Here is a 26,083-nt window from a genome sequence, read left to right as displayed (position 1 = left end):
GTGTAGGTATCTTATGGATCTTATGCAGCACATTTGACGTGATGCTGGGCACCCCCATTCTTTGTGTTGGGTTCTGATATTTCACAACTTTACTCGACCACTTGGCAACAGACGACATCGTTCGTCCAGCAAGTGTCTCGGTTCTTTCGCTTTGCATGTTGCGAAGGGTCGAGTATCAAGGTCTTCGGATTCTTCCGGAGGGCTACCATCGTCTTCGATTCGGCTAATGATGGTCCGCCTCTCTCTTTTCCCCTTAGAAAGTGATCGCGACGGTAAGCGAGGGCTACAAAGGGGGTCATGATTTGAGCTTTTTCTTAGCTGGACTGGAGCTTCTCCGGTATGTTTTCGTTTGGGAATGGGGTCGCCCAGTCTTGCGGATGTAGTTCACCTGAAAGACTTCGCCACCTTCTTGTACTCGCTTCGAGGTTCTATAGTGGAAAATAACGCATCCATGCATGTCGTTGCTTCTCATGGGACTATCTATCATTACCTCGACAGAGTCATCTCTTGTTTCTCACACCCTGTGACCCTAGTGCTCGAAATGGCCATAGTAATGATTCTTGATTAGGGCGTCGAAAAAAATTCTTGCTAAGTAGCTTTGGATGGAAATTGCGTACTCGTGTTCTTGAAGCCAGCTTGTCGATGGCTGTGACACTAAGTAGCGGATCATTCCCGAAGAAGGTATTGCCCTCTTTGAGTCTTGAGGAGTCTGGGCCTGCTCTCGGTGTTCATCTCTCAATGGTCGTAGGTATGAGAGACTGGACACCAATTGTGTCATCGCGTGAGCCTAGGTCTGGTAGCCTCAATGTTTTCGTCTCTATCGACGGTACAATCTCTACTAGTGTTAACACTGGAGAATGTCTAAGCAGGACCGGGAGGCGAAAAAGGAGTCCTGCCTTCATCATCACTGACTTCGCAAGAAGCCTGAAGATAACCCAGTTCTTGTTCCACGGGGTAACATTATACCTTGTATCAATGCCTTGAAGGACTACTGCTGGAAATGTTGTTCTAACGCCACTTCTCTCTGTGCTGCTAAAACCATCTAGACAAACTAAGAGGTCAGTCGCAGTGTCACCAAACCAGGCATGTTTGCGAACACCCTGTCTCCGAACCATCCGTCCCCCTCTGAAAACGCGACACGCTCTATTCCTTGATCTTTCTGACTCAATCAATCCTTGTCATTCCTTGCGCCAAGACAACACCCGGACTCGTCGGGTCTCGATCCCCATATGAGCTTCTCTGTGAAGACCGTAAAGGTGTAGTCCGTCTCGTTGCCGCAGACGCGTTGGCAGTCCTCTCCCTTCTCATCGGCACGTACACAGTCGGCCTCTTTTCCCAAACTTGTCTCCGATTCGGCTCAGGATTCAGACTCTTCTGTGAAGACCTCCGTCGCGAAGAGGTTTCGGGCGCCGACAGACTGCGCTGTCTGCGTTCTGCAGATGTTGTTCCTTTGAACCCTTTCGTCTGGCCAACGCCTCCCTCCCTTCCCCGTAAGGCTGCTCCAGACCCATGGAGGCCTCTCCATGGAGACACTTTCTCAGCCCTTAGCAGATGGGACGGCTCATCGTCGTGGTCGTTTTCATCCATAAGATCCAGCGTAGCGAGCCACTCCTTTGCCTCGCGGGCGTGTTTCTCTACCAACGCGGCACGCTTAAGGTGAGGCCTCTGTGAAGCCTGTATTTCCTCTGACGTCAAGACACCGCCTAATGTTTCGGTTTCGCCCAAGATGATGCCGATGCCAGACATAATTGCCACCAACGAAAAGTCGTCGTTCAAGAAGGATGTTTCTTCTGTATCAGGGGGAACGGCCGCAGAGTTGAGGAATCGGAATCCTGTACCAAGGTACGGTCGCGAAGGGTCGATTGATATCATAGCGACCAACTCCTCATCTAATCTAGCATGGCCTCCCCTTCCGATGTACTTTTGTCCGAGATGCGTTTGTCGTGGGGCCTTCAGAATGCGGGTTTCGTCGGGCGTGCGTTTTCGCCAAAGCAGCCACCCGTCTGACAGGCGTAGAGTCCGAATCAGCAACCCTCGGCTATGTCGCCATTCGAAGTCGATATCGGTCGTCAAGTCTCTCCAACAAGGGTCGCTAAGACGCATTGTGAAGCGCCACAGGCCTTGATACCTCTTCCCGCGGATGATGCGGCTTAGTAGCGCGCGGAAGCCCTGAGCATTCCCTTGTAAGCGGCGGTCTTCGTGGAGGAGGATCTTGGGGGTGTCGCTGGAGTTACTTTCTCGACGGTGGGGGCGCGGTAGGGGACACTGGGGTTGTTCGAGGTGGACTCGCATCGTGCGACGGGTCTTCTAGCCCGGCAGGCTGACGAGGCGGTGGGTGAGGTGCGCGATGATGGGGGCGGTGGAGAAGGGGCCCGCGTGGATGTTGATGCCGATTGCATTGTCTATCTCGGAGGGTTCGGCGTCGTGGGAGAGGTAGAAGAGGGGGAGGTTTGCGGTTTCGGCGAGGCCTGAGTCAAAGATTGAGAAGATGGGTGGGAGGAGGCGAAAGGGCGGAGAGGTCATTTTTGTCGTTACTCCCTTCTCTCCTTTTCTATTTGACTGATATAGTGATTGTTCATATCGAAAGGTTGATTCTTTCGATATGACGAGGATGGAGATGAAACAGGGGCGCTGGAAAGCATTCCTGATTAAGGAAAAGATGTTGCCAGGGCGGCAGTTTCCTTGGATACAACTTCGATTGGTGCATTCCTCACGATTTTAGTTCAATTTCGTCTGTCAGGAAGCCGCTTTGCTCTAGCGAACGGGCTGCAGAAGGAGGCAGAAGAAGGCAGAAGGTGTAAGAGGTCGTTGGATCATTTCATGAACGGCGCCGCTCCGAAATGGCCCACTTGCGCCGTCCGGTTCGGCGCCTGGCTCGGCCCCGCTACGGGTACGCTACCCCACACAGCAGATCGAGGCCTCACAGCGTCAGCGCGAAGGTCAGCCTGGATTCAGTCTCTGTGCATGCTTCCATTCTTCCTTGCACAAAGGCGATTTGACCAGCTACCTCCCAGTGCAAGTCCGCATGGATCTTACTTCGTCAGCGGCAAGGAAGAACATCTTGGTTGTCATTGAACTCAGCTGAGAATCTCTTGTTACTTGTACAGCCATGGTCACTGCTTACCAAGTAAGGTATCTAAGTCAGGCTCTCTCCAAGACACGCCCAAATATAGTGGCTGGCCCGATTGCCAGTGACGTTGCACGATGTGATATTGGTCCAAGACAACAGAGCTTGTTTGGCGTCCAAGAATGCGAAATCATTCAGCTGGTCACATGCTTTGAAAGCGTATCACGGTCTGCCTCAGCCCTGCTAATGTTAAGTTGCAGGAACTTTGACATTTAAGCAAGAGTCACTACATTCTTTTTGATGATCCTCGATATGCAGGGCAGAATATTCAGACATTTTGTGTCAGCCCGGTTCACTTCGTTCGAGTACGAGCTTCCGGCTAAAAAGCCCCCTCCCTCCTCTTTTAGTTACTAAATTCCTATCTTTGATTCTTGCTGTTCTTCCTCCCCTACTACTTGACTGCCATAGCGCCCATCACATCCAGCGACGTTTCTCTCTGTCATACGAAACTAAGGCCATATCATATGTTCAAGCAGGCGAGCCTTCGACTACCGACTTCACCATGAGGGCCTCGTTCGCAGCATTCATCGGGCTGGCAGTCAGCGTAGCCAGCCAGGCCTCCTACCCTGGCGCGACCTACAACGGATGTGGCATCCCTGTAAACTTTTTCCAGACCTTCGTCCTAGTCTCGGACCAACTTGTTAACAGTCCAGTCTACTGCCGACAAAACTGCTTCGTGTCCAACAGTCGGGCATTCGGCGCACTATATCAGGGCAAGTGTTACTGTAGCAATGTAGGTGTCAACAGTATTACCTATGCGGCACCACCGAGAGACAGTAATTGCACGTTCCAGTGTCCCGGACTTCCCACCACTTTCTGTGGCGGCATGGTCGCCAACGGCGCGGTGTTTGACGTATACGGTTTCGGTACGATAGTTGCGACCACCTCCTCAAGCTCGTCAACATCCTCAAGTTCATCCTCCTCGTCCACTTCATCCACTTCGTCAACCTCTTCCGACACGAGCAGCACGTCCACCTCTTCCACCTCCTTAACCTCTACCGACACAAGTAGCTCGACTGTTTCCGGTACAAGCAGCACTGAGACCTTAACCACCTCAACTTCTTCATCTACTACTCTTTCGAGCTCTTCAAACAGCCAGTCCACAACCTCCACAAGCTCTGGTACCGTTTCGTCTTCATCATTCACTTCCACTCCAACATCTTCTACGAGCTCCAGCAGCAGTAACACCTCACCAAGCTCAACATCAGCCAGTTCATCTACCGTCACTACCAACGTAGATAGCTCTAGAACTAGCACCGGGGTTTCCGCCACCTCGACTCCGTACCCAACAAATTTGAACTCCACAAGCACGACCGGCTCTCCTTCTTCATGCTTTCAAGCCCAACTGAAAGGGAGACTGTGAATACTAATGAGGAGACAGAAGAGAGAAAAACAAGACGGGTTTCTTGCATACACACATGCAGTGATCAATAATTCGGAAACTTGGTGTTCCTTGAGCACTACTCGAGGGCGATACCGTCCTACAGGTCCTGGGGGTCTTTTGCATCTTTCATGCTTCATTCGGTCTTGCATGTCCAAGAAATTGAGTCTGTGCCTAGTCCTCAACCTTAAGTATGGATCAAAACCTATCGCACCTAGGTCCGTACTGTTCTTAAGGCTCATGGTTCTCTGTAATAATCTTCGACACGCTTCGTGCAGAAATGAAAAGACTTGGGCAATCTTGAATATGAATAATTTGCACCGAGCTTCATCGGGAACGCTTTGTTTGTGCAACTCTTCGTACATTAATATCGTGGAAGATCAGAATGCAGGCTTTTGATGTTGCATTTAACCACAACCCAACACACTTATAACCAGACTATGGGCCATGGACTGAGAGTAGAACTGCCAGATAGTCGGAAGTAGAATCTTGGAGAGATCAACATACAAAAACAACTACAAGCTCCCCGTTGCCATGGCATAAGTTTCCCGACGATAACCATCTTCCCGTCGTTGGCGATCAACACGGGAAAATGTTCGATGGATGCCCCTGAAATGAAGGAAATTCCCCGATCCGATCCACACGTGCGGCCTGCCTGCGAACTGGATCCGCCCGAATTTTCTGAGCAGCACACGGACCGTCGATGGCCCATCGTGAACAAGCCTCATGGGAAGGGACAGGCCCCAGGGGTCCATGTATGGTTGGGCTGCGATGAGAGATTACTTAGTCTTACAACCCGACCTTACTGGGGGAGGGATTTTCTAAGCTCTGACAGCAAGGGGGTTATTTGCCGCAAGACTCGAATGTGACATGTCGGTTTTCGTTTTTCCACCTCTGTTGGGTGACTGGTTGCGGACTTCACGATGGCTTCATTTCCAGGGCGACTGATGCCACTGGATTTACTGGAACGGTGTAGCCGATGCCCTGCACACCAACTTTTCCAACTTGGCAACGAAATGAGGGCGGCTGCCAATATCATGCTTCAAGGGGTGCATCGAACTTTTCCCTCCCTTGCCGAGTCCTAGACTACCAGGCACGAAAGTATGAGAAGAATGGAAAAAAGCATAATTGTTCCTGATATCAGGTGGGCCCGGGAGTGTGGTAAGTTGCCGCGGACCCGTGGCGTAGCGGCGTGGGGGTCGTCTATGACGGTGTGTTGCATCCGGCTTAGACGAGCCATCACGGAAGGTAACATTTGTCACCGACGAAGGAGTCAGGACTCAGGACAGCTCGGTCAAGCTTTTCACGGCGACATGTTTTGGCTACCTCCCTAGTCGTTTCTTGCGGTCTTGCAATTCGTACCTTGATGTTCTCATGTTTTCACAGATTGTCGGTGGGTAGCATTGATATCGGCCCTACGGCTATTTTTGAAACCAAGACTTGACGATGCGGCAGCGTCACTGAAGCCCGTCCGGGTTGCAGGCGTGACTGTGTGACAGAGAAAGGTCCACGCGTCAACGGATAATTGTTGAGATGACAGCATCACATGTCGAATGCGATGTTAACTGCAGTGTCAAGATTGCAAAGCTTGCCCTGAATCACGGCACATTGAGTTGGCTTTGTCGAGTCAACACTGCTGCAGCATCACGAATCACCGATGACATGTTATCAAAGTTTTGCGTCGCAGCAAGCCAGCATCTCACCCGTCGTCATGCAGCATGCCGACGGCTAAAAACGGGTGGGAAGCAGAATAAAATAGCCCCCAAATAATGTTGGACCATTTGCCCAGCACAGCGCTCGTTTCATGCTGAACTCTGAGTTCTAGATCGTCCAATGCCGGATGGCACTTGAAAACGTGTGGTAAGAGGTTCGGCGCGGAGTTATCCGCCGTCGACTAGACTGCAACGCTTCTCACTTACGGATACTTACTTCACTTACCTGCCTAGTCAAGCTGGTGCTAAGCTTAGGTAGCTCGGCCACATCATCAATGATCAGCCCGTAAAACAGAGTTTCTGTTTAGTCCGGCTGCAACTTCCGGGCCATCAGCGATGCAAATAGAAGTTGTGGACACACGAAGCGCGAAATGGCCCCGATACCGCCTCTGTTTCGGACGGGACGCGACAAAAGTGGACCATAACCAACCGGGCGGGCGAAGAAGGTCTCATCTTATTCTTGGACTGAGGTGGTCATTTATTCTCCCAAGCAGCGTTCTGGAATCCTGGTGGAGTTTGTGTAGTAAGAAATCTTATCGTGGAAGGCAAGAAATTAGAATTTGGGAGAAAGTCGCAGGGAAGAAAAAAGATCCACCGTTGGGAGAGAGCTCTTCCCTCCCAGGGTCTGGACAAACATGCCTCTTCGTTCCCTTGCGTACATCACACCAGGGGCCCCCGATAGGAGTTGTCGACAGGGTTTTCGCCGCTGTAAAAGTGCGAGGGGGCACGGATAGTCAAGATTGCCATGTGTGTGGATCGGGAGCATTGGGCTGGAACCTCGAGCAGGGCTTCCCAGTGCGTGATGGATATCACGATCATGAGGCAGAGCAGAAATTTAACACAATTTGACAAAGAATCAGTTGGACAAGAAATAATTTGGAGTCGTGAGGGGTTCCACGCCGCAAGAGGGAGTGTGATAGACTGGATCCTGGCCCCTAGATCCCAGTTTCAAGCAACGAAGCCCATTCCTTCAGTCGGATCCTGTACCGAATCCAGCTTAACGGGAAGAGAGGGGAAGACGGGATAGCTGCAGGACAGTCACAGTCGGGGCCCCAGGGGCGATGTTATTGTGGATTGAAGCATTTTTGGGGGTTCCGCCGAGGAGGAGAAATGCGAAAGGTGATGGCGCAGGATGGTGGGAAACTCGGTCGGATCGTGAAAGTCTTTTGGAGAAGGAGAGGAGACGGAAGCTGAGGGGGAGGCAAAAAAGAGGATATCTCGAAATATGGATCCAAGGCTCGGGATTTCCGCATTAGGGAAACCGAGAGGAGGGACGTGAAGGGGACGTGAGCCTGTGAAAGCTGAGTGAGTTGACGATGGGCGACAGGGGGCCCCTTTTTGTCATCACACGGACGAGCGAGACAGGTGCTGGAACGGCCGATATATCCACTCCCGGTGGCCCGGTGGAGAGGTGAGAAGGGTATCTCACTATTCGTAGGTAAGATGGAGGGAGTCCGTCCGTGGTTGGAACCGACGGGTACGCGGGCTGAAGATGATGGATCTCGGGTGCCTTGTACAAAGGAACCCGGGAGAGGAGGAGAAGGAGGAGCTTTGCATTTGCAGCTTGCTTCCCGGCAACTGTCAGTGGAATCTAGAGCTCGAGAGAGGAGATATGGGGGCTGGAGGGGTCACCCCATCTTCCTCCCGTCGCGGCAGGGCGGTCTAGAACGGCGGCCGAAACTCTTTCTCACGGTGGGATGGGTGTGTGGACTGTGGACGGTCTGATTCACGATGGTTGATGCTCCTCCCGGTTCCGGTGTCCCGGGCGGCACGGGAGGGCGCGCAAACACATACACGCAACGCACGGCACGCACGCACGCACATACGCACACATCTCTGGTGTCAATCACGACTTAAGTTCGAATGAGATTGACAATCTGTGATGGCAGCGTCGGTGCGCCGCAAGAGTGATGGACGTCGCGCCGCATGGATGTTGTGAAAGGGGGAGTTAGTAGGATGGGGGGTGGGGGGGGGGCAAGATGGTGAACGGGCGTCACAGCCTCACCCAGGATAGAAACAGTAGATCGGGTCATCGGTGGACTGAACGACCGTTGCTGTGGTATTGGGTAGTGAAGTGTAGTAGTTCTAACAGATACGAGGATTACGCGCGTAGGCTCTTAGGGGGGGATTCTGCTGACCGAGAAGGAAAAGGTATGATAGATTGGATTGTTCGAATGATGAAGAACAACAGGAACCGACCACGGTGAACCTTAGGACAAATCAGGATCGCCAGCTCAAAGTCAGATCACAATTCCAAGGAACGCTGGACAGATGTTCATGTGATAGTGGGGTCTGTTTTACATCATCGAGTAAGGGTCGTCGTCCGTTCCGTCTCTCGTTCGAAGGGGACCCGGAAGATCGACGAGCCAGTTGGAAACGGACAACAGAGCCTCTCGAACGTGTGATTCTAGGTGGTGTCCTGTCAAGGACGCATATCAAAGAATAGCAACAGCCAGGTGACGGTAGGGAAGAAACCAAGCTGAGATTAAAAATGGCCCTTTCGTTCGTCTCTCGCCAGGCGGAGTTAGTCGGCCATCCGGGAGGGTGGGAAAAGGGGGCGTGTGGGATGACCATGATTTTGTTGATGCTACACCATACACCGTTCTCCCCTACGTCATATCGTCTCGCCATGGCACGCCGACCGGTTTTTGCGGCGACCGCTGCACCGGTGGCTCGGGATGGACGCAGGCGGCCGCGCGAGCGACGACAGACGAGAGAGAGGGCTGCGTGCTGCAGTGCTTGCAGTAATGCACAATTTTCCTTTGCATTTTTGCCATTGGCTAGGTTCCGCGCTTCGGATGTTTGGACCGGGAGACATGGCCGGATGTGTGTGAACACTGCAGTTCACACAGGGGCTAGCCAGCGCAGAGATGCTCTGCCAGATCGGGGGTTTCCTTCTAGTATACGCCACTCAGCCCATTGGCATGCCCGGCCGCGGCATCAGGGGTGCCATGATGTTCGGCCAGGGAGCTGCCCTGATTGTTTCGTCTGTTTGGCTTTTGGAGCCCTGGAGCTAGCAGGGGACGGAGGGGTTCCGATGGCAGGCTTGGGAGTCATGCGAAGGTGACAGTTTTGGGAGAAGAGTTTTGCTTTCGTTCTGTAGATTCTGATGAGAAATGTGTGTGAGTGTGTTTGAATGTGACGGTTTCTGATAATCCATTATCCGCTCAGGTACGCCGTTGACGGGATGATCTTGAAACGGGATGATACTGTGGCACATGGCAGGTTTAGGGACTGATTGGCGTTGTGCGGCATTGCGGCAAAAGAGCTGAGATTTGGATGAGTGATGATCTGAGGGTAGAGCAATTCGGTAGCAAATGATGGGTGTCTGACTGAAGAGTGACAGCTGGACGAGAGGCTTGAGAGTGACGACTGAACAATGAAAAGGAGCATTCCAGAGAAAACTCAGATCAAGGCGGCGAATGACGAATACCGAAAGGTTATGGCAAATGGCAAAGGTAGAAGAAGTCTCGGCCGGGTTCAATCTGTTATCTCAATCGGCCCTACGAAGCAACCGATTGGGATGCAAGATTGGTTCATCGATCACATCTGCGACAGCACTACGGCAGATGGTTGCTTCTTCTTCATGTGCTCGCTGGCAAGCTATTCGTAGTTCTCTCTCTCTCTACTCTGTCTGAGTCTAGTCGCCGCCCGTGCTTGAACCTACCACACCTCCGAAATGCTTCCCGCCCACACCCTCTCTATTCTCTCACAGGGAACATGGCTTGAGCATACACCCTTCCCTTTGGGCCATTTTCAGGTGTCCTCAAGGCCCAGAACGGGCACCGGCGACGGGTCGACGGACCTAACAGATTATAGCGGAACTGCTAAGGTAAGTCAGATCGCGCCAGAGACGTTCTGTTGGGAACGCATGGAAGAAGTTGGGATGCCAATGCCCGTTAGCTTGAAAGGTTTTCTTCGCTCAGCCCGTGCTTTTCGGTGTCTCTGACAGGGCTACTGCCGGAACACTGCCGGCAGGACTCGGTATTCACTGTTAATGAGACTCTTTATAAGTTTGACAGCATCTGAGTTTTCAGACTGCGTTTGCGATGTTCACATAGAAACGGGTTCGTGGCGTTAAATCGGGTCTCTTTTGGTAGTTTGAAGGCGAACTAATGCCAACGCCCGCGGCCCAGAAGCCTAGAAGCAGTTCATGAGCGCTTTACGGATATGAGTAATGCGATTGATGTGTGCACCTCACCTCCACGACGCAGGTGTCTTCACAGCGCTCACGTCCTGTCATTTCACACCTACAGATACGGGAACGCGGACACACGCGCTCTCCTCACCGTCGGCCGGCCCATCCTCAGGTGAGAGAGAAAGGGCTAAAGAGACAGAAAGGCCAAGAGAGGTGCGGGTATGGCGCGCAAAAAGACGCAAGAGACTCGACTGATAACGACGACAGCGAGTCCACTGCTTCGTCTCGGTGCAGGTGCGTGCGACGCGAGACGGGTGCGCTAAATAGCTCCAGACGGTCTGCAGCTGTCGTGAGAAGAGGCAATGATAGGCGCCTGGTGGTACGAACAGCTCAGCAGAGCTTCGTGGTAGGGCAAGTCGGAGGCGCAGAGCTTCGGCAAGCCGCGAAGGGCAGAGGTGAGGGTGTTGGAGGGGGAGAGGAGGAGGGGGTGAGTTGAAATGACGGCATGGGGGTCACCGACGCAGGCACGGGGGTTTAGCTGTGCTGCACACACTCTCTTCTCAAGAGGGAATGCACAGAATGGACGGCTAAGGGTTCCTGGCAGGGATGGCGGGAATCTTGGAGGGCTGGAGGGGAGGGAGGGGTGGCATCTTGAAAGTCAAGACTCTCACTCAAGCTGTCCTCCAAGGGATTTAGCTTTGACGCTGGTGACTGAGTCTCTCAGTTTGTGTATGACTCTCATCTCATTCTGTAGTATTGCTCTCACTCACTCACTTACTCACTCACTCCACAGGTTCAAACTCACTCACACATCACACTTTTCACTCACTGTATCACTGAAGGTAAAGAAGGGAAGGTGTGGCGGTCTTCGATAGGGGTTTCCGCGGCAGGATCCACTCTTTCTAGCACAATGCCATTCCTAGCGCAAGGGAAAATCCTCGACGGCGGCAAGAGCTGCACACTAAGCAGGTACGTATCGAAGATACACAGGTACCTCTCGGCGCGTTGCTTTCCCTTCCAATTTGCCTCAGGTTGCCTCTTCCCTCCATCTTGTCGCCTCTGCAGATACCTACAGCATACTCCGTACTCGAAACTGCACAAGGTAGCAAACTGCAAGCTCTTTTGAAGTTTGCACCAACAATTCAGAGATTCCGACATAGCGATTCACCATTACTCGACACACTTCCTTTTATTAGCCACACACTCGACGCGGCTGGAGGCTAGAGCTTGCGCATCCTTATCGCCGAATCCACCCACCACAACATCGTCGACTCGAACTTCTCTCCACTTCTCTCTGACGACCGTTGTGGACCCTTCGTGTTTTTCTCTCTCTCTCTCTCTCTCTCGCCCTTCCCTCCCTCACACAGCGTTCCCGTCCCAGCACCCTCACATTCGCTCGCTCTCGTGCCCCGCCAGCCGAGAGAGTCCGTCTGGCTTGGCCAAGGTGCCATGAACAAGCAGCAGGGCCACAGCCCACTCTTCGTAGGGCCCGGCATGGCGAGGTGTGGGATTGTCAATCATCCATGGCCTTGATGGGTGTGTTGACGGACGTGGGTCCATGGGCGTGGACCTGGATATCGACGTCAAACATGGTTCAAGGACCATCCTCTCCACCACCACGGAGTAACAGACGCACAGTTGCAAATACTCTGTTTTCTACGTACATATGTACGGATACGCCGTGGCGTACAAGTGTATGGATACTACGGAGCAGAGCCGTCAATCTTGCGTGATAACGCAGAGGCGCACCAAACACGCCAATCCCTTAGCACCGGGGCCGAGAAACACCACCACGGTCACCAAGCTCCAAGCAAGGAACCGGCGACGAGTCGACGACGGGCCCGTGGAGCCTTCCGGTCTGCTCGTTGCCGTTTCCGTTACTCCCTCTCTCTCTGTGTGTGTGTGTGTTCCTGGGATCTGCTTTCCTCCGCCCGATTCTCAGCTGTAGCTTCTCCAGTTCTTTCTCCCTTCTCCGTCTTGTGTTTTTCGCCATTCATTACGTCCCGTCTCTCCGCTCCTTCCGCCTGCTTTCCAGGCTTCCCGACTCCATTGATCATCCCCTCCTCGCCCTCCTCCTCTTCCTCGACCTCCTCCCACCCTTCGAACCCTCCTTCAACTAGCTTCCAACTTCCTTACACAATGGCGCCTACTTTCCACGAGTGCTACCGCCGCGAGGTCCACTGATGACACTACCCCACGATAACGACGACATTATTCTTACATCGATATCTGGATACTTGACTCGATATACACAGAAAACCTGCATCTTCACCAACAGCTCCAACCTACCCAATCACGACTATCTTGTATAGAGGCTTTTGTACCACCACTTGCGATATCCTCAGAGTCAGTTGAGGAGAATCGAGCAGAGACACCCAATAGCTTGGAAACGGCGATCGTTTCCACTTTAGACAATATGTCGGGCTCGCCTGTAGAGTCCGGCCAGACGAGCTCTGGCTCCAGCAACACACCACCGAATCCTTTCGAGAACCCATCACAGGAACAACCTAAGCTTCAGACTCCGCCATTGCTTCACCCTTCGTCCGCAACCCCGCAGGCCCGAAAAGAGAAGAAGGAGAAGAAGAAGGTTGGCTTTCATGCCGACAGCCCTCAGCCTAGCCAGACACCTCTGGTAGACAATCGGCCACCGAGCATCGTGATTGACGATGACTACTTCGCGCAATCAATGTCTCCCGAAGTTAATCCCTTTGATACACCTGGACGCATTGCTACTCCAAGACGAGACACCGACGCAACCCCAGTGGGAGCTCCTGACGCCGGCGAGCTGCGCCGAGCTCTGACCCAGGTCTTGATTTCGGAGAATCAAGAGAGCAGTCCATCCGAGACACCTGCCCGGCCCCGGCCCGTGCTCCGCCGTAACACCAGCTACGACGCACCGGAGGAAAGGCAGAAGGCTGACCTCGCCGAGCAAACCGCCGGCGAGCGGCAGCAGCGTTCGGGTCTAGAGGCTCGCCAGCGTGCCAACCGCCTGGCCGTGAGTGTCGAGAACTACTCTTCACCACCTTCTCGTCGCAACTCCATCGATGGGTTCAACCCATTCAGTGATGATGAGGAGACCGACCAGGTCACCGGCTTGAGCTCTGCGGTAGATGGGTCGGATGAGCGACGAAAGGTTCGGTCCCGTCCCAGAAAGAACTCGCACTTGGATGCCGAAAATCTTGTCCGATCCCATACAAGACGTGCCAAGAAGGGTGGCCGAGGACCGAACGATTACTTCAAGTACGAGGCGCCTTCAGGTGCTCGATCTGGCACCGCCACACCAACCTTGGAGCAGTCTTACGCTCACGACTATGTCCCACCCCCGAAGCAGTATCACGGGGGTATCCTGTCTTCGCTCCTCAAGCTATACAATGAGAATGGCAGCGGTGGTAGCAGTGGCCGAAACACTCCGGGGTCCAACACACCAGCTACAGCAACGCCCAACCACTCGCCTCCGGGCTCTATGCCAGCCTCCGCTGCGCCCTCGACCCCTGGATCTCCCCGGCCTTCCCGCCCCAACAGTGGTTTATTCAACTACCACAAGAAGCAAGGTTCTCGCTCATCCATGGCTCTCGCTGAGCTTATGAAGTCGTCGTCCGCGATGGCTGGGCCGGCCTCGAGTGTGTTCAGCCAGGGCTTCACCGAGAAGCTCAAGACCGAGCCCCCGTCGCGGCCGAAGAAGAAGAAGTCTGGAGTCTGGGGTGGATCTTCACCAAAGTCATCAAAGTCTGAAGACAAGCACCGCATTACTAAGCATATTGCCCAGATCTTGTCGAGGCATAAGTATCTCGTCAAGCTGTGCAGGGCGCTGATGATGTATGGGGCACCCACCCACAGACTGGAGGAGTACATGAAGATGTCGGCACGAGTCCTCGAGATAGAGGGTCAGTTCCTCTACATTCCCGGTTGTATGATTATCAGTTTCGACGACAGCGCCACCCACACCACTGAGGTCAAGATCGTACGCTCGGCACATGGTGTCGATCTGGGCAAGCTGCGCGACGTGCATGACATCTATAAGCAGGTTGTCCATGATCTGATCAGCGCCGACGAGGCTACCATCATGTTGGAGAGCATCACAGCTCGCAAGCTCAAGTTTGGCAACTGGATGCGGGTGCCCGTCTATGGTCTCGCCAGTGTCTGCGTCGCCCCCTTTGCTTTCCAGGGACGCTTCATCGACTTGCCCATCGCTTTCATTCTCGGTTGCATTCTGGGCTGGATGCAATTGATCCTTGCTCCGAGCAATGAGCTGTACGCGAATGTCTTCGAAATCACCGCCTCCATTGTCACATCCTTCTTGGCCCGCGCCTTTGGCTCCATCAACAACGGCGAGTTGTTTTGTTTCTCCGCTCTGGCGCAGAGCTCCATCGCCCTCATTCTTCCTGGTTACATGGTCCTCTGCAGCAGCTTGGAGTTGCAAAGCCACAACTTGGTCGCCGGAAGTGTTCGCATGGTTTATGCCATGATCTACACACTCTTCCTCGGATACGGAACCACTATCGGTACTGCCCTCTACGGCATGATCGACCGCCACGCAGAGTCGAGAACTACCTGCACCGACCCGCTTAATAGGAATTGGTACTTATTGTTTGTGCCGGGCTTCACTCTCTGCCTTTGCATTATCAATCAGGCCAAGTGGAAGCAGACGCCTGTCATGGTCACCATCTCCCTCGCCGGCTTCCTAGTTAACAGCTACTCGTCCGACTTTTTTGTCGGTAATGCCCAAATCTCGAACATGCTTGGCGCTCTCACCGTCGGGTTGCTAGCTAATCTCTACTCCCGCCTCGGTCGCCATGCTCACAACTATTTCCTCGATTTCCTCGACTGGTGGGATCTTCGCATGGCCCCGCGCTTCGTTAGCGCTAGCCGTCGTCGCAATGAGCGTCCTCGTCCAGAAATGTACCAGATGTCTGGCCAAACAGCCGGAGCTTCTGGTCCCTCGGGTGTCCACACCCCTGGAGAGAATACCCCTGAAGGATCGGCGCCAGCAACACCAACGACCGCTGCCTTCTCCGAGAAGGATAAGGCTCAAGGCGTTGTTCCAGAGCGGAAGCGCACCATTGGCTATGGGCTCGCCGCCGCCGCTATGCTTCCTGCTATATTTGTGCAGGTTCCCAGTGGTCTTGCGGCAGGCGGATCGTTGTTGGCGGGTGTCACGTCGGCTGATCAGATAACGAACAATAACGGTACTTCGACATCAACCGACAGCTCGGACCTCAACAACTCGGCCTTTGCGGTTCTTCTTAGTGTTATTCAGGTCGCCATTGGTATCACCGTTGGACTTTTTATGAGCGCCCTTATGGTCTACCCTCTGGGCAAGAGAAGGAGTGGTCTGCTCAGCTTCTAGTTGATGCGAGTCTACACGGTTACATCTTTATGGTTTTCGCTCTCGCCGCTATTCGGCAAACTTTTCAACAGTCAGAGGTGGAATTACGAGCCGGATGTGGAGTTGGGGTTCGCGGCAGAGAGCAGGATACAAGAGGAGGATTCATCGGCGTTTCAGAGGGAGTACAGAAGGGCAAGCATATGAAATGGCACTTTGGCGTTTGTTGGTAGCGTTCGTTTGGATTGGGTTGGATTCACTTTATTCTTTCAAGCATTGGCCACGGAGTAACAGTACAAGACGTTGGGTTTTGGTGGCGACAAATACAGCACTAGATAACATGAAAGACATAGACGTAGAGATAGAACAAATGGATTCGAGCTCTGCTCTCCATACCTTATACTTCATACTTTGGGTCATACTACCTTTGTCTCTTGAAGAAGTTTCTTGTTGTGAGTTGCTTACGTCATCTTGCCTTTCGAAATGAAGCCTTTCCACAGGGCATAAGAGACTACTTATCTAGCTCCTTTCCGATTCCGCTGGAGTGGGCTTTGCTCCCATGGTATATGGGGCAAAGTAGACTTCTTCATGAAGAAGCTCTTATTTATCTTACTCCGATATATTAGACCGAACATCACATCAAGGTCATATCTCACCTCTTTGGCCATGGAGCAGACGGAGATACATTTATCTCTTACAGGTACCATGGGACTACCAATAATCGATCGTGACAATGCTCTAGCAAGGTCCCGAATGAGCAAGATGGCGCTTAACTTTTCACAAAAAGGAAAGAAAAGAGAGGTTCAACCACGATATCATAAGGTCTGACTCAACTTAGGACCATGATCATGGTTGGAAGTCGCACCTTGACTGCATATCAGACGCTATTTAAATCGCACCATCCTTCCCAACTTGTTTGATAATTCCTAGAGAAATCACCACTCCTGTCTGACGCAATTCACAAGCCTACGGTTCACTCTTCACGTAAGAAACTCTCAAGAGTTCTGCACAACATTCACATACTCCATTCCACATTACCGAACCACCAGACGCTAGAGCTTGATCACACCATCAGACACAGTCGGTCCAGCCACACTACGAACACAACTTACAGGCTGTCACTCTCCTACACAGGAAAAAGCTACATCACCTGGTCAGAAGTCCAAAGGCTTCTCACCCATTTCCATCCACCCCTACCTATCCTTCATCCTCACCAAACAAACAAACAACGGCCACGATGTTCCGCATCTTCAACTACATGGTCCCCTACACCCGCCCAATTGGCTTCCTCGTCCCCGCTCCCGAAGTCTACAAAGGCCTCGACGCAATCCAACAACACGGTATCGCCACCTCAGATTTCGCCCAGCGCACAGGATACGTCAACTGCCTAGCCATCACGCAACAGGATAAACTCCGCGAACAGCTAGCCGACCTCAAAGAATGCCAGCTACACGACCACGCTCGCATGGACGAGGATTATAGTATGAGGATGCAGGCTGCGAATGTGCAGTTCTTCCCCGGTGGCCTCGGTCCGAGAGAGCTTACTGAGAATGAGAAGAGGTATCCGAGGAAGGTGTCGAATAATGATATCTTGATGGCGAAGAGGATTGAGAAGTGCTATCGGAGGCGGATAAAGGCACTCAAGGAGGAGAAGAGGAAAAATGCCATTTGGTTGGATTTGTGGTATGATGAGCAGGTTGTCAAGATTGATCGCTTGTTGAAGAAGGAGTGGGATCAGAGTGGGGAGTGTGAGGGGTACCCTTATTGGGCGGAGGAGAGGCGCGAGGTGAAGCGCAAGGTGAAGCGTTCGATGAAGTGCTAAGCGAAATAGGCTGGCGATAGCTTTGGTGGGAATGCTGGGTACCTCCCTTACGACATATTCCGACTGCTGTACGTTTATGAGAAGATGCTTGGTCAATGGATGCGTCGGGTTAAGTCTGTTTATTGAGCACATACTACAATACCACTACACTACCGGTACTCATACTCAGACTGTGAGCGTACACTAAGATACTGAAAGACATGGCCTGTGATACACACTTCACACAAACACAACCAAGGCACGACATCAACGTTAATGCCAACCACGATACCCACTCATAACCATTTCTTCTGCTTGGCAAACCCTTAACTTTCATGCCACGGTCGGAAGCGCTGGAGTGAACAGCAGTGGCACATCATCATTAGTTGTCATCCTTATAATAAGATTCTCATACGACTCAGATCGACTGGATTTCAGAGACGCGCGTTGTTCTACTCAGAGCAGTGGAAACACTTACCCCCCGAAGTACAGATATGTCAGCCATTCTACATATTCCTGTGCCTGGCTATGTCTCAACTGCTACGAAAGCTTCTCGAGGTTTCGCATCCCATTTTGGTGATTTGAAAACACGATTACAAGCTTTGGTTCAGCAACACTAGCTGCACAAGGATATTGAACATCAGTTCACGAGCCACTGTAGAGCGGGCGTGAGGATCGAAAGTTCAGTCTTGAAAGGTCTCTCCCCGTCTATCTAGTACCTGACCAGATAGTGACACCTCACACGTAAGTAGAGTCTAGTTCCTACTGAAGAGGGCGGAAAACCCGGCGAGTGCTCCAGGTGATGTATCAAAGCCTGCCCGTAAAAAGGGAGGGGGCCTTAATTTGTACGAAAGACTTTCCTCTCATTTCTTCCCCTTGGCTCATTGCATTCCGCGATAGAAACCGCACTGACAAAGAGTCATTACAAGTATACTTGGCTTTCCCACAGGCACAGTGGCCGCTGACTCCTCGAAAGCTCAGGGAAACAAAGCCCTGGGCTTAGAAAACAGATTCCCAGCCACCTCCGAACAGCAAAAACCTACAAGCAGTTACAAGTATGGTGATTTGCGGCTTTGTACAACGCAACAGACCGACATCAAAGATGTGATACACGTTTCGACAGGATCCACTGACTTTTACGAAGATCCACATTCGGAGAATGCAGAAGACGACGAAAACCGCAGCAACTATGATGACTATTAGGAGAGTTCTGAGACTAGCGAGCAACCCGACAGTCTTGACTTTGTGGACGCGGTGGACATAGATGAAGGTAGTGGTGTTGGATACTGAGTTACACGTCTACGATAGCCGGTACGACACCCGTGACGAAGAAATTCTGCTACGAGTTGGGATCAAGCAGAAATTCGAGAATCCCAAGGAGCCCAGCCACGGCGCGCCTCTTGTACTGACCAGTTTCTACTCCAGTTCGAAAGTCCTGCAGCCGTGGCGCACTTCGTTCGAAGTAGGATCACCCTACTTGATTAAAGCTTTGCGAGAAGTCGTCAAAGTTTACCCTGGAGTAGGCTTTGATGCCACAAGGAAGGTCATCCTGATGCCTGACTCCAGTCGGTGTCTTTTCCACCATCAAATAGATCTTGAAAAGTATGCCAGCTCATCCAAGGACACAACTCTGCAGAGTCACATGACCCTATGCATGCCATATGTCGGCCGCTCATTCAGGGATGAGATCTCAAGCTACAACGCAACCGTCGGAGACAAGGTTCCCTAATCCCGGACTAGACTTCAATAATCTTTGGGAGGCCTACAAGCCAGGCGAGCTACTTTACTAGAAGATCCACGGAATCGAGAACCTCGTTATGCTCCACTCTGTGGAGGGATCGCGCTCGGACAAAGATGACGAGCACTGGCGGCTGATGACTAGGTTGATAGAGGCCGACGGAACCAAGGTCGGATACGCTTACAAACGCACCGCTGTTTCCAAATACGAGGGTTTTGCACCGTTCACGACACTATTTTCCTACTACGATTCCATAAGGAAGGAGAAGCTGTCAAGCGTCGTATGTTAAGGAGAGGGGCAAAGTATATCTCTATGACAGGCATTCACCACTACCAGTACGATGGGAAAGCTAGGCTCAGTGGACGAAGACCGCCAACCACAGTCGACCGCCATCTCACCATAGCTGCGGTAAGGCTCTACAATCGATGGCGAGAGATATTTATACTAACTCTTGGGTACCTTAGGTTCGACAGAGAATCATTGTCGACTTCGAGGAATGTTACCAAAATCTCGAGGGTCGTACCTTGGACTTCTCAGAGGCTGGAGTAAATATCATCGACCCCGCATCGCCGGATCTCAAAATTGATGATGCCGCCTTACTGATTTTAATCACGAGGTCCCGGCGTTCATCTTGATCAACAACCAGTGGGGATGGTTCAACGTTGACGATATTCAGCCAGCCACCTTCAACGACAAGTGTTTCGAAAATCTCATTCTTCCTAGTGACAAGAAAAAGCTCATATCATTTCTTATCATGTCTCGCAACTTAGAGGGTTTCAGTACCGACGACTTCGTCGCTGGTAAAGAGAAAGGTGTAATCATCCTACTGCACAGTCCTCCGGGAGCTGGGAAAACATTCACTGCAGGCAAGTTCTGAAAATTACGCTGAATCATACCGGAGTGTCCCTAACGCCTTGAAAAAGGGGTGATGGCAGACCGCGCTCGTCGACCACTCATCACGTCTAATTCAGGCTAGTTCATTGGGCCGTCCGCCTTAGTCGAACTGTTCTTTGCACAACTACTACGTTGTGCTGCCCGGTGGCAAGCGCTAGTGGTGTTAGACGAAGCAGACGTATTCATGCAAGCTCGTAATTTACAAGTCTGTAGCGTGATGGATTAGTTTCCAGTGAGTACAAAAAGCTCTCGTCTCTATATCGCGGATAACGTGGACTGATGTGATAAGTGCTGCTGCGCACCCTTGAGTACTTCGAAGGAACACTCTTCCTAACAATCAACCGTGTTGGGACAATTGACAGCGCATTCATGTCTCAAATTCATATAGCGCTCTCATACGAGCCCCTATCCGAAGCAGCGAGGAGGCAACTCTGGAATACCTGGATCACACGAGCATGTCGTGGACAGCGTCCTGTTTGGGTTAAAGGAGAATTTCTTACCCAATTATCACACTTGGATGTCAGTGGACGGGACATCGAGAACATATTGCTTCTGGCTCAAGGGTTGGCCAAAACCGGCTAGCGGGACATGACTTCTGAAGATATCTGGAAGGGGGCCGATGCAATGACACAGTTCCAGGATGACTTTAGAGCTAGCGTCACTCATCAAGAGACTGGGAAGAGATCCGATCTAAAGGTTCCCGACACGAAGGCAATGCCCTCAGTGACATGGCTGGAGACACTTCGCTAGTGGTGGTGGTCATAAGTATTTGGATACACGGCGACCAACGGGTCACGGGATGTATTATTCCGTCCCAACTTGTGCAAGTTCCGACCAGTTGGGGGAGCCGATAGCAACTCACGAGGTTGATTGAGCCAGTGGCAAGAGGGACTGTTGCTTCGTTGTGAACATGTGTAAATGTATGGTATTCTTATGCCGTTTGCGTCTGTCTTTTCATTGAAGACGCGCAGCCACACTGTATTGAGAGAGAAATGGAAAGGTGAGCTTGAGGTTGTCTGAAAGAACGTTTGGAGCATTCAAGTGGTATTGTCGTGAGGGCTCGGGTTTAGACGAGTCAAGCTCCCTGTAGGCCTCGATTCCTGGCCTTTTTCATCGTGTACGGTAATAACTTGGGTATCTTAAGGGTCGACGACTACAAGCCCAACATAGCAGGATGATAGAAAAGAATTTGTTTTATATTTTCGGAGTACGAGTACAGGTATTGAGACGTTCAAAAATGCTCCCAAGATTTGAGCCCTCATCCTCTAAGTTACGAGCACCAACAAGGCAGGACGTAACTCAGTAGCGCGTCATAGAGACAAAGTCCGTCCCAGCACAAAAAACAGCTCACGAGCTCGGAATGTGGATTTGCCAAGAACCGAAATCGTGTTCAGCGACATTACAACCCAAGCAGCATCCAATAACGTCCCCAAAACACCCAGTCAGAGTGTGCGGGACTGCCGGCCGGGGTAGCATCGATGACCCAGCCAACAGCCGACACTAGCTCCGTTGGGCAGCTCCTAAAGTTCGCGCGGGCTTGGCGATCATGATAAGCTTAAATGCTCCTGCCGCATGCTCTCCATCCCCCGAGAGACTGAATGATGTTTGTGGGCTTCTGAATAACGGGCTTCCTCTTTCTGTTTATTCATTGTATTACGTGCCACGACGGCGAAAGCCGTTGCTATAATGAGATGCCTGTTTGGGGCAACGGGTCCTGCCGTCGTGCTGGCTGATCCTCCACATCCCGCGAGCGATGGGCGGGATGCCGTAGACGCTTCGCTTCTCCTTATGGTGCGATGAGTGTATTTAAAGGGGGCTCCTCTTCAGGTTCTTGGCCAAAGAGGTTCTCTTGCTTCAGTCGTCGCACCTGCACCATTCATCATCGGACGCCGCTACCAACAGGACAATTCGAACGATGCATCTCCACGCTGCTCTCGCGATCCTCGCGGCCTCCGGGGTTGCCCTGGCTGCGCCTGCTACGGAGGAGACTCAAGTTGACCCTGCGCTCCGTCTGATCAAGACGTCCGAGGCTGACGCCGGTACCTGGGTCACGGAGGACCAAAAGATTGAGGAGTATGTCAACAAGCACATTGGCTTCATTGACATCACCGACATCGCCGTAGGTCTCAACTGTTTCCCGGAAATTCTTGAATGAAGCTGACCCATCAAAGGACGAGGAGGTCTTGGCAGTCCTGTCCACCCCGCCGGAGGAGGTCCTTGAGGCCAGAGTGACATACCCCACCACCCTGTCCCACGTCACCGAGGCGAACACCCTTATCGCGTCTGTGTCGAACACCAACCCCCAGACTTGGCTCAAGACTTTGACCGAGTGAGTTGTAAACTCCTCATATGCGATCTGTGAGCATGCACTAACAAATTCCAGCTTCTACAACCGCTACTACCGCTCCACCTACGGTACTCAGGCCGCCACCTGGTTGTTCAACCAGGTCAAGACTGTTGCGGCTGCCAACTCGGCCATCACCGTCACCCAGTTCACTCACTCTTTCAGCCAGCCCTCCATCATCGTCAAGATTCCCGGAACCAGCTCGGACCTGGGTATGTTGAGCCATCCATCTTAAATCCAACTTTTCATATGCTGATTGCAGCCATCAGTCATTGTCGGTGCCCACTTTGACTCCACTGGAGGATCGTCCACTGCCCGTGGACCCGGTGCCGACGACAACGGCTCTGGTGTCGTTGTGATTCTCGAGGCCCTTCGTGTCCTTGCCAACGCTGGCTTCAAGCCCAAAAACACCCTCGAGTTTCACTTCTACGCCGGCGAGGAGGGTGGCCTTCTCGGCTCCCAGGCCGTCTTCGCCAACTACAAGTCTGCCGGAAAGACCGTTCTTGGCTTTGTCAACCAGGATATGGCTGGATACTCTCCCTCTGGCAAGATCTCTGTCTACAACGACTACGGTAAGCTCATGGACCATCGCACGTATACATGCAGTAGCATCGCTAACTCCTGATAGTCGACTCTGCTCTCACAACCTACGTGCGTCTCATTGGAACTCAGTACACCGGCAGCACGCCTACCAGCGATGTCTGTGGATACGGGTGCTCCGACCACGCCAGCGCTCGCTCCAACGGCTTCCGTAAGTTCACACCTGTCTCTCGGGCCATGTGCTATTCGATAGCTAACACGATCTTACAGCTGCTGCTTACGTCTGTGATGAGCCCATCGACACCTCCACCCCTTACATCCACAGCCCCAACGACGTAAGTTCCCGTTACTTCCACTATGGCAATAATCTAGTTGCTGACTTGACGTGGAACAGAGCTACGACACTATCCAGTGGTCTGCCGTCCTCCGCCACTCCAAGTTCACCGTCGGTTTCTTGGTTGAGGCTTCTTACTTGTAATCTGTGTATATATTTGAGCAAGCGAGGCGATCTTCGTGTATATACATCTCGACTTGTGTTTCAATACATTACATTCAAGACTTCATACAAGCCACGGGCTTTGAAATTGGTGAAAGGCTAAAACTTGTGTCCGCTTTGTGAGCTCTACTATAGCGTCCGCGCAAAACTGCCTTGGCAGGAAGAGTTTCCCGAGGAACCCCAACTAAGAACTACCCCAACCCATCTCCGTCCATCGGACGTGGAGACATGCAAACTTTCTGGAAGCGCTTCTAGATCGACTTAGCTTTGAACCAACCTAGGGCGAACACATGATAAGCTTAGGGCGTGGGACCCCACTTTCTGCCACTTACGGTGATTTCTATGGGACGCAAGGGTTGCAAGGCGTAGTCGGCATGCGCGAATGACTCTTACTAGGCGCATGTGCCGTCTTCGGCAGGCATCCCGGGCAGACGGCCTTGAATCCCGAGATACGACATAAGAGGAGAAATTCTCGTATACCGAACTGCAACTTTCCTCTAGTACACATCAACTTCATCGCAAAGGTTCAGAATCGTGTTTGAGAGGAACGATGGGCGCTTCAGAAGAACGGGATCGAGTAGCTGCGGGTGACTCCCATGATGCTCCCGGGGCCATCGAGCTGGGAGCAATGCGAAGTCCGACGAGTTCCCACCATCACGACCCCGAATCTAGCCCGTTGGCCTGGCTTTGTGTTCTCGGATCTTTCATGTTTCTTTATCCATCATACGGTGAGATTCCTGATGGTGCCTCATATCTCTGAGATGAGTATGCTCACGGTTTACGATAGGTTTCATGCAATCTGTGGGAACTGTTCAGTCATACCTCCAGCTGAACCAGCTGAGTGAGTACTCCACTCGCGATCTTGGTTGGATAAGCGGCATCTTCACCTCGCTTGCGCTATTTCTTGGAATCCAGGCTGGGCCGTTGATGGACGCCTATGGCACGAAGTGGCTAGCTCCCATCTCTGTAGCACTCTATGTGCCTGTGTTCTTCATCATGGGCGAATGCACGCAATACTGGCACTTCATTCTCTGTCTAGGAGTGCTAGGTGGCATCGGCGGCGCTCTCACGTCAACAGTCGCGGTGGCAGTGATCGGAAAACTCTTCAACCGTCGCAAGGGACTTGCCATGGGTGTCGCCCTGTCCGGATCCTCGTTTGGAGGTGTGACAATCTCGATGATGCTTCGGTCAATCCTACCTAGACTGGGCTGGCAGTGGTCCATGAGAATCATGGGCTTCCTAGTTCTCGGTATCATGGTCGTGGGCGTCCTATGCTTTCTTCCGTATCCTCGCTTGTCGACTCCCGTTGCCGGAGCACCAGTTGGGAGAGTAGGAGCCATGCTCAACTTCTCAGCCTTTCGCTCTCCGCCTTTTGGATTTATGGCTGGAGGTCTCTTCATGCTAGAGTTTGTTCTCTTTGGAATCACTGGTCTATTGCCCACTTTTGCCATCGCTGCAGGCTTTCCCTCTAATATCGGCTTCTCCCTTGTAGCCATTTTGAACGGCACTTCATGTTTCGGCCGCATCATGACCGGCGTGATCGGTGATAGAATTGGCCACCTCAACACATTCTCATGATCATGATAGGCATTACTATCGTGTTTACCGGTGTCGTTTTCGTGCCTTTTGGGACCAAACATATTGGTGCCTTGTATGCCTTTGCCGCTCTATGGGGCTATGGATCTGGCTCCTTCCTCTCGAGCACGCCAGGTAAGGGTTCACCATCATCAGGTTCCTACAGACGAATTGCATTGCTAACTCGGCCTAGTCTGTCTAGGAAAGACTTGCGAGCCGAAGGATTATGGGAGGTATCTCGGTAAGTGCAGTTCTTCCACCGCTGTTATCTGCTTTATCAATCGAACTAACAGTTGAACCCACAGGCACAATGAACTTCGTGGTTAGTTTCTCATTGCTAGTCACTGTGCCCATCGGAGGGCAGATGCTTGAGAGTATGGGTGGGACGGCACTCTCGGGGTTTTATCTTGCTATCCTCTTCCTGGGTGGTGTTTGCTACTTTGCTGCTCGTTCCCTTCTTCTAGGAGGATGGCTTACCCTAAGAGCTAGGATCTGATTTCAAAGCGCACCTGGCCTCAGCTTTAAGTACTTTGAAGGCCATGTAAAAGTTAGACTCGAAAGGTCGAAGACTCAGGCGGCTGAACTTGACATTTGCGGCTTAATTGTACCGCAGTGGGATTGGCGGGCAACAAATACAGAGGAGGGGCATAGGTGATGAACAGTAGATTTCCTGTAACTGGTAGATTAATAACGGCCCCCATATCTACTCTGCAGGGTGATCCTCAATATTGGTATTCCTTTTTGTCGCTTAGAGACCAAACAAGTTCGTCATGAACCGCTAGACAAGTGGGGAAGAGGTTCCACCCGAAGGGCGCGAAAGATCTCTCGGCGTGCAGGAGGATAGAGGGCCCGGACCGGTATCATGGGCGAAGAACCGGGTTGACGACCGGAGAATCGGCTACTATCTCGACAATTCTTTACCTTTGCGGAACGGCATCGGAAGAAGTTCCCCACTTTCGAGGCTCCAATTACCCTTCGGGTACAGCGACGCACGCCGCCCGGTGCGGGGATGTG

General features: G+C 52.2%; 7 protein-coding genes across 7 annotated transcripts; 6 read left to right on the top strand and 1 right to left on the bottom strand.

Moving 5' to 3' along the window:
• Nucleotides 1-965: 965 nt before the first annotated feature.
• On the bottom strand, nucleotides 966-2,760 carry BDP55DRAFT_649573 (uncharacterized protein). The gene has a single exon (XM_060573916.1). The coding sequence runs from the start codon at nucleotides 2,290-2,292 to the stop codon at nucleotides 1,165-1,167; it is 1,128 nt and encodes a 375-aa protein (XP_060434795.1). The 5' UTR covers nucleotides 2,293-2,760; the 3' UTR covers nucleotides 966-1,164.
• A 634-nt stretch (nucleotides 2,761-3,394) lies between these two features.
• BDP55DRAFT_317681 (uncharacterized protein) lies at nucleotides 3,395-4,788 on the top strand. Its single transcript, XM_060566737.1, has one exon. The coding sequence runs from the start codon at nucleotides 3,630-3,632 to the stop codon at nucleotides 4,488-4,490; it is 861 nt and encodes a 286-aa protein (XP_060434794.1). The 5' UTR covers nucleotides 3,395-3,629; the 3' UTR covers nucleotides 4,491-4,788.
• Nucleotides 4,789-12,774: 7,986 nt separating this feature from the next.
• BDP55DRAFT_724652 (uncharacterized protein) lies at nucleotides 12,775-15,705 on the top strand (the record flags this gene model as incomplete). Its single annotated transcript, XM_060578915.1, has 1 exon — nucleotides 12,775-15,705. The coding sequence occupies one exon, from the start codon at nucleotides 12,775-12,777 to the stop codon at nucleotides 15,703-15,705; it is 2,931 nt and encodes a 976-aa protein (XP_060434793.1).
• Nucleotides 15,706-16,618: 913 nt separating this feature from the next.
• Nucleotides 16,619-17,533, top strand: BDP55DRAFT_317601 (uncharacterized protein). The gene has a single exon (XM_060566736.1). It carries the CDS (start codon nucleotides 16,919-16,921, stop codon nucleotides 17,501-17,503), a length of 585 nt encoding a protein of 194 aa, XP_060434792.1. The 5' UTR covers nucleotides 16,619-16,918; the 3' UTR covers nucleotides 17,504-17,533.
• A 1,213-nt stretch (nucleotides 17,534-18,746) lies between these two features.
• BDP55DRAFT_724650 (uncharacterized protein) lies at nucleotides 18,747-20,097 on the top strand (the record flags this gene model as incomplete). Its single annotated transcript, XM_060578914.1, has 5 exons — nucleotides 18,747-19,202; nucleotides 19,276-19,500; nucleotides 19,557-19,628; nucleotides 19,685-19,765; nucleotides 19,837-20,097. 5 exons carry the CDS (start codon nucleotides 18,747-18,749, stop codon nucleotides 20,095-20,097), a joined length of 1,095 nt encoding a protein of 364 aa, XP_060434791.1.
• Nucleotides 20,098-21,905: 1,808 nt separating this feature from the next.
• On the top strand, nucleotides 21,906-23,645 carry BDP55DRAFT_574449 (peptidase family M28). Its single transcript, XM_060570759.1, has 7 exons — nucleotides 21,906-22,233; nucleotides 22,286-22,443; nucleotides 22,498-22,670; nucleotides 22,728-23,030; nucleotides 23,087-23,209; nucleotides 23,269-23,333; nucleotides 23,393-23,645. Exons 1-7 carry the CDS (start codon nucleotides 22,030-22,032, stop codon nucleotides 23,474-23,476), a joined length of 1,110 nt encoding a protein of 369 aa, XP_060434790.1. The 5' UTR covers nucleotides 21,906-22,029; the 3' UTR covers nucleotides 23,477-23,645.
• A 477-nt stretch (nucleotides 23,646-24,122) lies between these two features.
• BDP55DRAFT_754016 (major facilitator superfamily transporter) lies at nucleotides 24,123-26,001 on the top strand (the record flags this gene model as incomplete). The annotated part of the gene is made up of 5 exons (XM_060580706.1): nucleotides 24,123-24,222; nucleotides 24,282-25,037; nucleotides 25,082-25,204; nucleotides 25,263-25,310; nucleotides 25,375-26,001. 5 exons carry the CDS (start codon nucleotides 24,123-24,125, stop codon nucleotides 25,563-25,565), a joined length of 1,218 nt encoding a protein of 405 aa, XP_060434789.1. The 3' UTR covers nucleotides 25,566-26,001.
• Between the last annotated feature and the right edge of the window lie 82 nt (nucleotides 26,002-26,083).

The sequence above is a fragment of the Colletotrichum godetiae genome (assembly GCF_030913485.1).
Source record: "Colletotrichum godetiae strain CBS 193.32 chromosome Unknown BDP55scaffold_5, whole genome shotgun sequence".
Lineage (NCBI taxonomy): Eukaryota > Fungi > Ascomycota > Sordariomycetes > Glomerellales > Glomerellaceae > Colletotrichum > Colletotrichum godetiae.
Note: the sequence above shows the minus strand (reverse complement) of the source record. Positions and strands in the feature narration are given on the sequence as shown.

Bases quoted from the DNA above. Each gene is read 5' to 3' on its own strand.
- BDP55DRAFT_649573 (XM_060573916.1), bottom strand. From the start codon at position 2,292: ATGCGAGTCCACCTCGAACAACCCCAGTGTCCCCTACCGCGCCCCCAC.
- BDP55DRAFT_317681 (XM_060566737.1), top strand. From the start codon at position 3,630: ATGAGGGCCTCGTTCGCAGCATTCATCGGGCTGGCAGTCAGCGTAGCC.
- BDP55DRAFT_317601 (XM_060566736.1), top strand. From the start codon at position 16,919: ATGTTCCGCATCTTCAACTACATGGTCCCCTACACCCGCCCAATTGGC.
- BDP55DRAFT_574449 (XM_060570759.1), top strand. From the start codon at position 22,030: ATGCATCTCCACGCTGCTCTCGCGATCCTCGCGGCCTCCGGGGTTGCC. The intron at 22,444-22,497 runs GTGAGTTGTAAA...AACAAATTCCAG, and splicing joins TGGCTCAAGACTTTGACCGA to CTTCTACAACCGCTACTACC. The intron at 23,334-23,392 runs GTAAGTTCCCGT...GACGTGGAACAG, and splicing joins ACATCCACAGCCCCAACGAC to AGCTACGACACTATCCAGTG.